Source organism: Trichechus manatus, unplaced genomic scaffold (assembly GCF_000243295.1).
Source record: "Trichechus manatus latirostris isolate Lorelei unplaced genomic scaffold, TriManLat1.0 scaffold00138, whole genome shotgun sequence".
Taxonomy (NCBI): Eukaryota; Metazoa; Chordata; class Mammalia; order Sirenia; family Trichechidae; genus Trichechus; species Trichechus manatus.
Genome location: NW_004444074.1, coordinates 7,260,833 through 7,274,724, shown reverse-complemented (window position 1 = coordinate 7,274,724; position 13,892 = coordinate 7,260,833). Strand labels below are relative to the sequence as shown.

General features: G+C 39.5%; 1 protein-coding gene across 1 annotated transcript in view; it reads right to left on the bottom strand.

Moving 5' to 3' along the window:
* TAF15 (TATA-box binding protein associated factor 15) overlaps positions 1-9,830 on the bottom strand; it is a 28,713-nt gene extending 18,883 nt beyond the window's left edge. Inside the window, exons 1-5 of the mRNA XM_004385461.2 lie at positions 9,719-9,830; positions 2,645-2,684; positions 1,099-1,150; positions 926-1,010; positions 740-842 (exon numbers count right to left, since the gene is read on the bottom strand). Of these exons, the coding sequence (XP_004385518.1) occupies positions 740-842; positions 926-1,010; positions 1,099-1,150; positions 2,645-2,684; positions 9,719-9,725 (287 nt within the window). The 5' untranslated portion in view covers positions 9,726-9,830. The remainder of the gene's footprint in view (positions 1-739; positions 843-925; positions 1,011-1,098; positions 1,151-2,644; positions 2,685-9,718) is intronic.
* Between the last annotated feature and the right edge of the window lie 4,062 nt (positions 9,831-13,892).

Sequence of the window (13,892 nt, the reverse complement as noted above, 5' to 3'; positions counted from 1 at the left end):
CATGCTTCCAGAAACATACCCTTATCAAAGAATTCTCTTTAAATTTAAAATTAACCTTTTCTTTACCTCAGTAAAATGGAAATAAATTACCGACACTATCTCATACTGGTATTTGAGGATCAATTAGGTTGGAGAATACAAAAGCATTTCATAAAATGTAAAGCACAATTTAAAAAAGTTAAGTTACTATTATCAAAATTAGTAACAAGTACAGGCTCTTGAAATCTGAAAAAAAAAAAAACTTATAAAATCTGTAAATTTGTTAGTAAACATTTACCCAGCTATATTACCAAATAAAATGTATTTTAGGAGATCTGACATATATGGATGGGTTTTGGCTTTAATTTTTTTTGTCCCTAAAAAAGTAATACATTTAAATAGTTCAAAAATAAAGTTGAGATAAAAAGGTAGATAATGACGAAGTCTCATTTTACAGGCAGGTTTTTATTTAATTTCAGATGTAAAGAATAGGTCCAAATTTTTCTAACATTTAAATCACGTGTGTTCATTTACAGCTAAGCAGTAATTTTACAAAACACAAATTATAAGAATCAAATTACAATGCTGTGTCAATTTCCAGATTCCCCATGCCACAAAATTGAGAAATAACACTATCAAAACTTTTTCTGAAAAAAAAAGTTTTTCTAACAACTAGGAGTTTGTCGGTGAAATCTGCCTAATACCGAAAGTGTTATGTCCACTGTCCAACACAATGTCAGTACTTTTACTGTTTCCTTACCCTCCTGATGATTCCGTGTTTTGCTGTCCCTGGTTATTATAAGATTGCTGGCCATAAGAACTCTGCTTTTGATTCTCATAACCACTGTAGGACTGTGAATAACCTAAAGATTAGATGGGTATACCATTTAGTGAGGGTTCTGATTTTTAAATCTCTAAAATAGCAAATTTAACAAACCAGTCCAACCTGATTGGTTCTGTCCATAACCGGAGTAGCTGCCATAGTTCTGTCCATATGAGGAATCAGTCGTTTGCCCATAGCCAGAATAGCTCTGAAATTTAGGTAGATACTCAAATTTCATCACCTACTTAAGATAAAAGCAACTATTCATGAAGAAGGTAGTTTATATTTCAACCTACTTGTGGTGTCTGTCCATAGCCTTGGTTGCCTTGATTTCCATAGGAAGAATAACTGTAAAAGAAACATGCAATACTTGAAAGAAATGTGCCAGAATTTAAAAGTGTAAATGAAAAATTCTACCTTCATTTTCAACTTTCGACTCAAATACAACCTTTCCTGAGAAACTCTCAATTTGCATGTCTCTTAGAGTCTAAATTGAAAAAGCTGACTATTATAGGCATAAATAAAGTCATTTCAGGAATTCTTGAACGCCAAACAAATACCAAAGGTTTTCCTTTAGCAATCTCCCAAAAATAAAACACTCGAGCTAGAAAATCCCAAGAAAATTATGCTTACAACATGGCAAGGCCCATAAAAATATCTAAAGCAAAAAAATGACTTTTCAGGTTAGCACTTTAATCAATTTAACTACCAATTTTGACAGATTACTTCTATCATTGCCTTAGTTACGTCTGTCTTTAACTTCCTAGAAAAAGCAGTGACATTAAAAGTCTAGTTTAATGCCTCAGTAATTACTGGCATGTACATCTTCAGAGTATACTTATCAAGAATGAAACTATATTGTATCCCCAGTGTTGTTGCAGAGCCTGGCACATAGGAGTTCAATTTAGTTATTGACTGAATGAATGAATAAATGCACCTTCCTAAGATCTGAATTCTCTTTAATTTTATAGCATGTAAGTTCTAAAAAATCAGAAACAAACCTTCTGGATACATACTATGACTTTCTAATATCCAAAAAAAATAAATAAAACATTTATTTGGGGGAAAAAAAAAGCTTATTTTAGTCACTGGGAACTAACAGAATTCTTTAACTTTTAAAAATATATTTCATGAACACATTTGATAGATGCCTACTATGAGGTTAGCACTAGCCTCTGAAAATAAAAAAATGAAATTAGTTTTGTTTGCATGACACTTAAAAATCTTATGACAAAGGATATCTGAGGTGCTATATTCTGAATATCTCCCACTGAGCTGCAAAACATTCACATTAAGCTGAAGGCTATATTTCTGGTAGGCAAGAGAAGCCTAGTGGATGCCTGCATTCACAAAAAAAAATAAAAAAATAAAAAGACTTTTCTTTTTATTGTGAGCATGGTAAGAATTTTTCCGAAGATCCTAAATGTTTCTATTTATAGTACTTTAAGAAAAATCTGCTCTGAAAGAAACACATTAGCATATTATATACCATCAAAACATGAAGTATTTTTAACAACTTACTACAGTTCAACTACTTAAACTCCTTTAATAATTATATTTCTTCTAAGAAATTTCCCAAAGAAAACAATCTTTATATTACCTATAAGATTTATTTTAATCTCTAGGGAACATCTGTATTTATTAATATAAACAACCTTAAAAAAAAAAAAGACAAAAAAATTTTTTCAGCACATATTTATATAGGCAAACTTTCTTTCCCCAGTTAAGAACTATCATCTCTTAAGGCATTCAGATATCAAGTCTCAAGAGGGAAACATGACTAAATTCACTTTTTCTCAGTTTCACCCTTTCACAGTATTATTAAATATATGTATACTTTACCTTTGCTGCTCACCCCCAGACTGACCATAACTTCCAGAATCTAAAACACATAAAAAGAATTTTTAACCTTATTTAAATTATGCTTCCCTCCAAGGCTAACTTCAGCTTTTCTAGATGAAATACAAGAAAATGTCACCAAAACTGCAGAAAGGAAAACCAAGAATTAAAAAAAAGTGCAAAGAAAAACCTGCACATACAGTATTTGCTTTTTACAGTAATTAAATCTTTGAAAACTATTATTCTATAAATGTGTGCTAATGGTCATAAGAACCAAGTAAACAACTGTGAAACAATCAGTGAAAATCCATTTAACAAAAAACTCTAACCCTCAAAAGTATAAAGCTGTATATTACCTTTGTATGTTAAAACTACCCAGAACCAAAAGGGGGAAAGACATGAATTCTAACAAGTTTTAAATATAAATCCCAGGATTATATTTACTTGCATTATCTCCCCCATACCCCCCATGCTACTCCTCTATATTGGACTGCTTTGCTTGTCAGCAGCAACAAAAGGATCTCCCAAAGACTTCATAAAAGTAGCTGAGTTAGTTGTTTAACTCTAATTTTACCAAGCTTTCAGGGACTCAGACAATTGGCCTAGCAAGTTAGCAATACCTGCTTCTAAATTTCATTTTGGCAATAAAAACTACCAAGGAAGGCATAAATTGATATTAATATGCACCCAAAAATAAAAGAAAAACTAATTCGAACTATGGTTTTCAACACTTCAAGATGTCAGTCATATCAATTTTTAAAGATGCTTTATCCTCTCTTTAGGTTTCTACTCAGTCAAATGAATGGTCTAAGTTTACTTGTGATGAATGAATAATTTCATACCAAATACTCTTGCAATTATAAAAACTGACTGCCTTCTGAAAGTTTCAAACTGCTCACGATTAGACCCAACCTCACCCAATGTGAAACAAAACACTTGGCGAACAGTTTTGAAAACCTACCAAAAATCAAATTAAATCGGTGACTTTTTCATTCAGTTCACATAAAGCTACAATGAGAACACTGCCATTGGCTGTGTAAGTACATGACATCAAATTTGCCACTTTTCTGCAGTACAGTAAAAATCTCCAATCAGACTGAATGAGTAATTTTTTTAAATCCCTAATTTTGAGACTACTAAAAGAAATTCGACACAAAACTACTTCTTCTATGAATGTGGAGAAAGGCATAAGGTTACCTGAAATGAAAAAGAAAAAACTGCATCACTGCCATACTCATGATAATAAAATGACTGTAGAATTGGAGCTAATAACCAAATATGAAAAAGATGCTGAATCTAATTGGACCATAGATTAGCTGCATCCATCAAATGAAAAAAATTAGAGATTCACCCAAATCAGAGACTGAAAAGAGTTTTGGGGTGGGGGGGAGTGGGGGGGGCGGAACTGTGTAAGAATAAAACTTAAGTACCCAGTGGATATATAAGCCTTAGGCACGGACATGGGCTTTCCCAATGGCACCGAGTCTCTTAAGATCTCAGCTTATTTCCCTTTAGTTCAGGTAAAACTAACCTAGACATACCTAGGTCATGTGACCCTATCTCAAATCTGATAGGTACTATGGTTCTTAACCTTAACCCAAGAAGCCCTGGTGGCACTAAGAGCTCTGCTGCTAACTGAAAGGTCCAAGGTTCAAACCCACCCAGCAGCTTCACAGGAGAAAAGACCTGGAGAAAAGACCTAGATTTACAGCCTAGGATACCCTATGCGGCAGTTTTACTCTGTCTTCTAGGGTCACTTATAGGCACACAACCACCTTAATCTAGCCCTCCTGAATTTTAAATCTGACTCCTTCAGTTTGCGAACTTTAAAACTTGGGAAGATATAGAAATAAGCATACTGACAAGTCTGGACCTTAATATACTTTTATCAAGTGCAGATGTTTTTATACTCATCAGAGAAAACCAGTTTGTACCTGTTATCTGAGACATTTCAAACAATTGTTCATTTATGAGAACACCTGACACTTGTGCCTTGTGACTGGCCCATTATTTCGAAGCGCTTTTAAATTTCCAAAAGTGTAGGGTTTTTTTGTTTTTGGTTTCTATCTCATTGCTGGCCAAAAATGTATTTTCTGTACTATCCTTTGGTATCTGTTAGGATTTGCTGGGTTTTTTTTTTAACTCGCCCTCCCCCTTGGTAAACATTTACAGTAAAACCTGTGAAAGCCGGAATCTATGTAAGGTGCAAACTCGTCAGAGAAGGAAAACTCAAATATGTTCCACCAAAACAAGCGATAGAAAAGTGGTAAGACTGCACTGTCACAGGCAGAAAACTTGCGAGACCCAGAAAAACAAGGCAGTCCTGTCGAGTTCCAGCTCTCACAGGTTTCACTGTACTTTTATGTCTCCTAAGTGCTTGGAAAGAATTGTATTCTGGTGAGCGCATCTTGTTAAATCTGTAAGATCATGCTCATTAGCTGTTATCATTCATATTCTTCCTAAGACATGGTCTGCCTGACGTACTACTCAGAGAAGTGCTTAAAATCTCTCTTTTGACTATGGATTTGTCACTTTCTTCTTATAATTATCTTGTTGCTTTCTACATTTTGAGGCTGTGCTGTCAGGTATATAAAAGTACAGACTTTTTATATCTTCCTGGTGAATTTCTTTTTAACATTACATGAAGACTCTTATCACTAAAAATGCCCAAACTTTTGACTGGTAACATAACTTAAAAACAATCTTCCTTTAGGTTTGTATTTGCCTGGTTCAATCTTTTTCCATCTCTTTATACTCTGAACATTTCTTGTTCTTATGTTTTAGTTATGTCACTTATGAATGGCAGTAGAGATCATTTTTCCCAATATGAAAACTTTTGCCTTTTAACTGATGTTTTAGTACTTCTACATTCACTATTATTTATTTTTTATTTCTATTTTCTCATATTGGACTTTCTACTTCCTGTGGGTTTTTCCTCCTCTTCTAACTCCTTTCCTGCTTTCTGGCAGACTTTCTTTACTCCCTTTTTTTCCTTTCTATTGCTTTGGAACTTATACATTCAATTTCTGTTCCTTTAATAAGTCACCACTCATGATTATGTTCAGTTTTTAACATGGATTTTTGACAAAGTTCAAAATTATCTTTAACCTGAAGACCCTAGTGATCCAATGGCACACTGGTTAAGCATTCAACTACTAATGAAAAGGTCGGCAGTTCGAATCCACCAGCCACTCCTTGGAAACCCTATGGGGCAGTCCTACCCTGTCCTATAGAGTCACTGTGAGTCGGAATCAACAAAACAGGTTTGGTTTGGTTTTGTTTTTTTTTAGTAATCCAATACCAGTCATGTCTTTCATCTACTAATTTGGTTCCACCTCTTTTTTAATCTCTAAACTTAATCATCTTTATTTCCACTGTTCTATACAGTATTTGCTTTTTATTTCCATGTTTCCTTCCCTGTGTTGTTTCTGCTTGCATTCCCTCCCTTTTGGATTTAATTTCCTTTTAGTTCTTTCAGTAAAGGCCTGAATGGTATTCTTGGTATTTCTGAATCACATATCTAGATACTTATCTAGGTACAAAATTCCAGATCAGTGGTTATTTTCCCTCTAGACTCAGAGCTATCATTTCATTGTTTTCTGCCTTCTTATAACTGTCAGAAATCTATCAGTCTTACTGTCGATCCTTTTAACCCTCTTGTACATGTTAATGAAATTTCATAATCTGCAGTTTCACATCAATATGTCTGAGTTTATTTTTACTGTTTTGAGACTGATGCTTGATTGAAAAGATTCATCTTTCAATAATCCTGCAAAATTCTCAACTACCTATTAATTTTCCATTTTCTCCTGCTGGAACTCATTAGATGACCGGACTTTCCAATCTATTTCCCATGTTTCTTAATCTTTCTGAATTGAATTCTGGGTAATCAGATCACATGTATCTTCCACTTCACTAACTTCTGCTAGGTCCATCTGCTATTCAACATATCCACTTTTTCCATTTCTACAAGTTATTACTGGTTCTTTTTCAAAACCATGTGGTCTTTTTTTGGTAACATCTTGGTCTTAACGTTGATTCCTTCTTTCAGGTTTGTTTTTTTTTTTTGTTTTTTTTAATTTTAAACAGAGAACATTCTTTCTCAGATTATTAGAGGTACTAAATCCTGTTTGTCACTTTCATTTCGGTAAATTGTTTCCTAGAGTTCTGCAATTTCTTACTGTGTCCTAGGTTGTGAGAATTTCCTCAGAAAAGGTTTTTCATTTGTTTCTGCCAGGAACCCAAGGGTGGTATTGCCCAGAACTAATTTTTGGGTTAATTTCTTGGCTTTAAGGTTTCCTGGACCACAAAAGCAGCCTAAATGTACACCCAAATTGTGTGAGGTACAGGTTCCAGGTTACAAATTCTCAGGAAAGACTTTTTTTCACTCCGAGCCCAGGCTTCCTTGTAACTTCTCATGCTGGTAGGTTTTTTTCTAGTTCATTCTTTTACTGAAGGTACAGTACTTCAAACATCCAGGTTTTACATAAGGATCTCAGTTCCCACTACCAGGCTCTAATGGTCTCAAGGCTTCATCTCCTGTCCTTACATAGCTGGCATTAAAACCCAAGTCTCTAAATGATGAGGCCTACACTCTCCTTCCAGGCCAGCCACAAAGTTAGCTCTACACTTACCATGCTGCTTCCTACTTTGTTTCTGGCATCTGAGGCTTTCCCTTCCTTTTTTCTAAGTCCTTGCTTTTTTAAATGTTTGGTGATAGAGAATTTTCCAGTTATCTTGGTCTTCCATATTACCAAAATGAAAAGTATCTTGACCTTGTGGTTTTTATATGTATAACTTACATTATTAGACTTGTGATTTTCATTTGAAAGAGGTAGATAATTCACATTTGTAAAGTTTTTGACTGTCTGAAAGTCTGACTTACAATATTTACAATTTTGATTTATGTATTGATTACTTAAACAAGTTTTGTAAGTCTAACTGTCATGCATTTGGAGTGTTTGAGTCAATTTGATATATTAAATTTATAAGTGTAGTTCAGAATGTTTAAAGGATTTAACTAAGCTTGTTAATGGCATTAGTTAAAAGGAGTTTACTGTTAAATTTATTAATTGAACATTCATCAAAGAACAAAAACACTATACGAAGTCGAAACTATTATTTTTACACACATTACAAAATGTATAGAGTATAACAAGACTAAGTAAACAGATTCTAGCTTTAATAAACTGAATGTTAATATAGAAACAAGAAACTATTAGGTAGTTCTTTTCACACATGGAAGTCAATCTCAATGTTTAAAAAAAAAAATCAAAGTACAAAATGACAAGTATCTCATCTGGTAATTTGAAGATCAGTACTAATGGGTAAAACAGCTCAAAAATGATATACTGAAAAACCTGAATTTTATAAATGGTAAACCCTAAAAGTTAATTTGCCATTTAAGTAAAAACTACAATGTTTTATTTTATAAATAAAAAATGCTTTAACATAAAACATTGTTTTATACCAAAACAGTAGTTATGTTAAAAATCAAGACAGGCCAAAAGTTTTTAATGACCACTGTATCCATTGAAACTTGGTAAATTTCATGAGGGCATGTTTTTTGTTTTTTTAACCATGGACAGGTTACACATCCTCCTGAAAACGTACTTCTGTGAGCTTTACCAGCCTTCATTTCAAATGATGCACCTAATAAAAGGTGTTGTACCACTGTCTACTTTGGGGTAAGAAATTGTATCTTGTAGGAGCAAGGATTAAACATATTCAAAAGAGCAAGAGGTAAACTCAGTGCAGCTATAGCCTCTTAGACCAGGTAGATGGGTACCCAAAAGAGATCAATATTCTGTTTCTATATATCAGTATTAATCTAACGAATGTATCATGTATATCATTCTCGTCTCCAATCGTTTTTGCTAATTTGGACTCTTCTTAACCTGCTGCTTCCTTTTTGTCACACATTTGCATCCTTATGCAAGACTGGGTTGCTACTTTTTTTTAAAATATTAACAGGTTCGCCCTTTAAATGAAAAATACAAGATTCTGCCAGCAGGCATACTTTCGCCCCAACTATATGGCTTCTGGAAAATGTTCTGCTTTTCCATCTGAAAAGTGACATCTAACTCTCGTAATGGTTTCTACCAAGTGGGTACCTGGGTTTTTGCAGCCAGTGATGTGATGTAGCCCAACAAGAGAAGCCCTTGTGCGGTCAGCTAGGACTGCTAAATGAAGAGGACATCCACCTTCCAGACTTTACATTGTTTTAGCACGATCTAAACTTGCTGTCCTGAAGAAACTAATGCCTCCTTTTCTCTTACACAACGGGTGGCCCCTGCCAATTTGACTACCTCGTGGGAAAAAGACTGCCTTTCCTTTGGTAAGTTTTAAGGGAAATGCCACATGTACCTGCTGAAGCCCATCAATAACAGAAAAGGGCTCACTTTCACGCTCTTGTAGGAGGCCAACTGGAGGGGGGAGGGGAAATGGCGGTGGGGGTGTGTGTGTGAAAAGGAAGCTGGATTATATACAAACACCCCCAACTCGAACCCAGAAGACTAGTGCAAAGGGGATAAATACGATCTCATACAAAGCAACGTCCTTCGAAAGGGCTCCCAGAGCGTCAAGGCCCCCACCTGATGAATGGGTGAGTCAGGAAGGCCCAGCTTCACTTCACGGATAGGGAAACAGAGGTACGAGGCGACGAGATGACTGGCCCGAGGCCTCGCTGAAAGATCGGAGGCGGAGCAGAGAACCAGAAGCACCGATTCTCTCAGGCTGATGCTCTAATCACAGCACCCCCCGCCCCCACGATGGGGTAGACTGCCTCCGCCCCCCGACTCACACACACCCTCCCCCGGGAGCGGGTCGTCTCCTCAGGTTCCAAGGACAGGGCCAAGATACGGATTTGCAGACCGAGAGCCGTAATTTGCAGACCGAGAGCGTTGGGATCGCGCGTCCCTCCAGTTCAACATGGCGGCGGCCGCGGCCGCCCCCCCACCCCAAGCCTCCCTCAGGGCCGGCGGCTTTCCCTTGGGGCCCTCTGGTGGGCTGGAAGACGGCCCAACCCAGCCAGGGCCCTTCTGGCTTCTGCTGCTGCTCACTGAAAGAGTCACCTACCCGACATGACTAACGGCCGCGGCGCAGAGCCCCCAAAGCCCGCCGAGAACAAGGAATACGAGAGCCAGGCGGCGCGGCGGCCGGAGCTGTACTGAGGGCGGCGCGGCGGGCCGAGTCCGACTGCGGGGCCTCGGCAGCCAATCAGAGGCCAGCGGGCTATACCACAGCGCCAGGCCAAGAGGGGTGACATCTATACTAGTATCGGCCTCTGAACCCTGAGGACTTCGTAATCCCTCTTTGTTCTCCCCTCCGCGAATGGTACCATTATTGAGAGGGAATTGAGAAGAGAAAATACCAATGCGGCTACTAGGATGGGGGAGGAAGCCGAGCCTACTCACTCCGTCCTAATTACAATCCTGTTTCTCACTTTATTGGGTCTGACAGAGCTCGAAGTTAGGCAGCGACAGAGGAGGGACCTTATAAAAACAGGCTAATGATTGGGAAAGACCTTTCTCCCCCCCCAAATTTTGAATGGTATGCCCTAGTTGGCTCCGCTTTTGCTGCAGAGAGCTTGAGCCACCTGGGGGCGTTCGGAGTCGATGAGCTCTGGGACTTAAGAGTCGTGACGAGCTTGGGTAACTTACTCTCTGCCGATTTGTCGTAACTGACTTGTCAAAGAAAAAATTAAAGATTACAAGGTGCTACCGGAACAAAACTATGCATTAAAACAAAATCACAAACACACGCAATACCTGACCCTGAGAAGGGGGTTGGGGAGTGGGGGCACAAGCTTTAGTTTTCAATGCTATAAAAGTAGCTAACTCTGATTGTCCGGCGCCTTCCATCTCATTTAATTCTCACAACAGGCTAATGAAATACCAGTCCCATGTTACTGATGAGAAAACAGAATCACTTGCCCTAGGTCAGACTGCTAGTAAATGGCCAAGGTGGAATTCGAACCCCGGTAGCCCAACACCATTGCCTGTGGGCTTAACCGTTATGCCGCACCGCCTACCAAAGACAAAATCAAACCCGTTAGAGCGGAGTCGATTTTGACTCATGCCGACCCCATGTGTTACAGAGTAGAACTGCTCCACAGAGTTTCCTTGGCTGTAATCTTTATGGAAGTAGATTGCCAGGTCTTTCTTTCGCTTCGAGTGGCCTAAACTCTAGAGTATGAGATGGGGCTGTGAACGCTCAGAAAGTGCAGGACATTTTTGCAGAGGGTGCTGTAACATTGAGCCAAACCCTAGGTAATGTGCAGAAGCTAACCAGGTGAGTAGTAGGGAAAAGAGCTTTCCAGACTAGTGTAGAACAAGTAATTCAAAGTGTTTGGAGTTTACCTGTAAGGAGAGAGTGGTAGGAGACGAAGTCAGGAAAGTAGGGGGATAAAGCTGAGGCCTTATGAAGTACTTAAAAGTTTCTGCTTTATCTTGAAGGCACTCACTAGAGAATTTTAAAGAATTTAAGATCAGATTTGCATTTTCAGGATGCAGTGTGAAGAATGCATGGCAGGAAGAGCTGCGTAGAAGCAGGGACACCGATTAGATGGCCAATGTGATAATTCTGGTGAAAGATCATAGTGGCCTGAACTTAGATAATAGCCATGGAGATGGAGGTAAGTAAAGAGATCTGGGGGTACTTAGTCTGTAGACTGGACAAGACCTGGCGACCAATTCAGGTAGAACAAGTTAGGGAAGACAGAAGAATCTGGGATGAATTCTAGGTTTTCCACTTAGACAAGTGAGCAGATGGTGGTGTCTAGGGAACAGGAGGAGGGGCACGTTGGGGTGGAGGTAGAGGGGTAAGTTCAGAATTAATGCCTTCAGGTTAGAAAAAAAGCATGAGGTCATCTCTTCTGGTTACACTAGCAGTAATTGTGCCCTTAACTCTAGGTAAGAAGGTCACAGAGCCTTCTAAACAGGTCTAAACAAGCAAGGTTAAAGGGATAGAAATTCTTTCAGAACTGAAAACCATTTAGTATATCATTATACAGACAAAAGCAACTCAGAGGCAGAAGATGGGCCGGAGAGAATTAGGTTGGGAGGGAGGGCTCACAGTTCTTCTTTTAAGAATATTTTAAAAGAAAGAAATATGGAAAGTGTTGCCCATCATCAACTCTTTGAGTTTGTACCTCCGTCCGTTCATTCACCCGTCACTCAGCTGCCATCTCCTGAAGTCTACTATGTGTCAGGCCCTGGGAGGTCCTGGAGATCGAAAAAATAGGAAGCACAGCCCCTGCCCTCCAGAAACTGCAGTCTCATAACAGGGAGAGTACAAACCTGTGATTCCAATCAGCTGGATGTGCTAAGATTGGAGGATGCAGAGGGCACTCTGGAACACAGAGGAAGGGCATCTAACCCACATGAGGGGTGGAAGGGTGTTAAGGAAGGCTTACTGCAGGAGGTGCCTCCTGAACTGCTCTTTGGAGAGAGAGCAGGAATTAGCCCAAACCAAACCCATTGCCATCGAGTCGATTCCAACTCATAGTAATCCTACAAGACAGAGTAGAACTGCCCGTTAGGGTTTCCAAGGGGCGGCTGGTGGATTCAAACTACCGACCTTTTGGTTAGCAGCCGAGTTCTCAACCACAGAGCCACCAGAGCTCCCAGAATTAGCCAGAGGTTGTATATCAAGAATGGTATGCTCTGGGGAGAGAGCTAAGTTCTGGGAATAACAAATGGTTCAGTATAGCTCGTCTGTGGAGTTGCAAGCATGGGGAATGGCGATAAATGGAGTGAAAGAAGTAAGCAGTAACCAGAGCCTGAGGAGCCTTTCATGCCCTGCTGAGGAATTTGGACATTACATCAAAAGCATTGGAGAATTTCTGAGGAATCTAACCAAGAGTGTGACATTATCAGTTTTCTATATCCATTATCTCCTTTAATCTTCTGGACAGCCCTGTGAAATAGGTATTGTTGTTATCCATATTTTGTAGACGAGAACATTGAGGCTCGAAGAGGTGAAATTCTTAACCAATTTCACATAACCAATTATGGACAGAAGCAGACCTCACATCCAGGCCTTTGGACCAAGCCCACCATTCTTTTCACAGTGTCGCCCGGTGGTATCCCAAACTTGAAACAGAAAACTTCTGCCAGGTCTGCGCTGCTCTGGGGCTTCTTTCCAAGTGTCCTTCTTTACCACGGACTGACTCACAAATTGGCTCCAGTACCCTCCCCTCCTTCCAGGCTTTGAAACCAGTTGCCGTAGAGTTGATTCTGACCCATGGCAACCCTGTGTGTGTCAGAGTAGAACTATCCTTCATAGGGTTTTCAATGGCTGATTTTGTCGAAGTAGATTACCAGACCTTTCTTCTGAGGCACCTCTGGGTGGACTCCAATGTTTTGGTTAGCAGCCAAGTGTGTGAACCTTTTGCACCACCCGGGGACTCCTTCCAGGCTTTTGCCTGGGGATCATTCCATTTAGTCTATTACCTGCAACAAATGTTTAATCTTCACCCAGTCATTCTTCATGCTGTGGAATGATCTTCCTCCCTCTACTCCCCCTATCCTGGCCTCAATCTGCATTTTTTAAGGAAGACACAGGTACCTTTTCCACAGCACCTTTAGCAGGATGTATATCTGGGAAGATCTCTTGGTACTGGGCCTGCTGGCCCCTGACCCATTCCTCACCTCCTCACGTGGGGAGCTGACCGCTCAGCCTGCTTTTCAGTATCAGAAACTGTCTTGTCGAGTAGCTTCCAGCAAGAATTGGCCAATTCAAGGACTGCGTAGCCCACAGTCATTTAGGTCATTTACAAGCAGCTCTCCCCCTCCCCCATTTTACCCAACCGCTCACCCCTATGTTAGAGCCTCAGAATAGTCAGAGGCTCATTCTCTATGAAGACTAGAGAAGCATCAGAGCTCCCAGGAGGCCTGGGAAATTAGACAGTAGAAGAAAGGGAGAAGCGGGGGTCCTTTCTCTCCTTCTCTGGCTCAGGGTGTGTGGCAGGCAGCAGCTGTCTTCTCTCCAGTTCCAGCTTCCACTGGTGGCCTTGCCTCCTGGATTCCAGTAAACTCCCTCTTCCGTTTGTCCTTCCAGCCTATGGCTTGCTATTATTTCTGGGTTGCCTCTGTCTCCTTCTTCCTCCATTGATGTAGGACCTTGTAGGACATTGTAAGGACTATGAATTTACTCAGAGTGGGGAAACTATTAAAATCCAGTTGTCTTCAAGTCAATTTCGACTCATAGCACCCCATATGCATCAAAGTAGAACTGTGCTCCATAACTT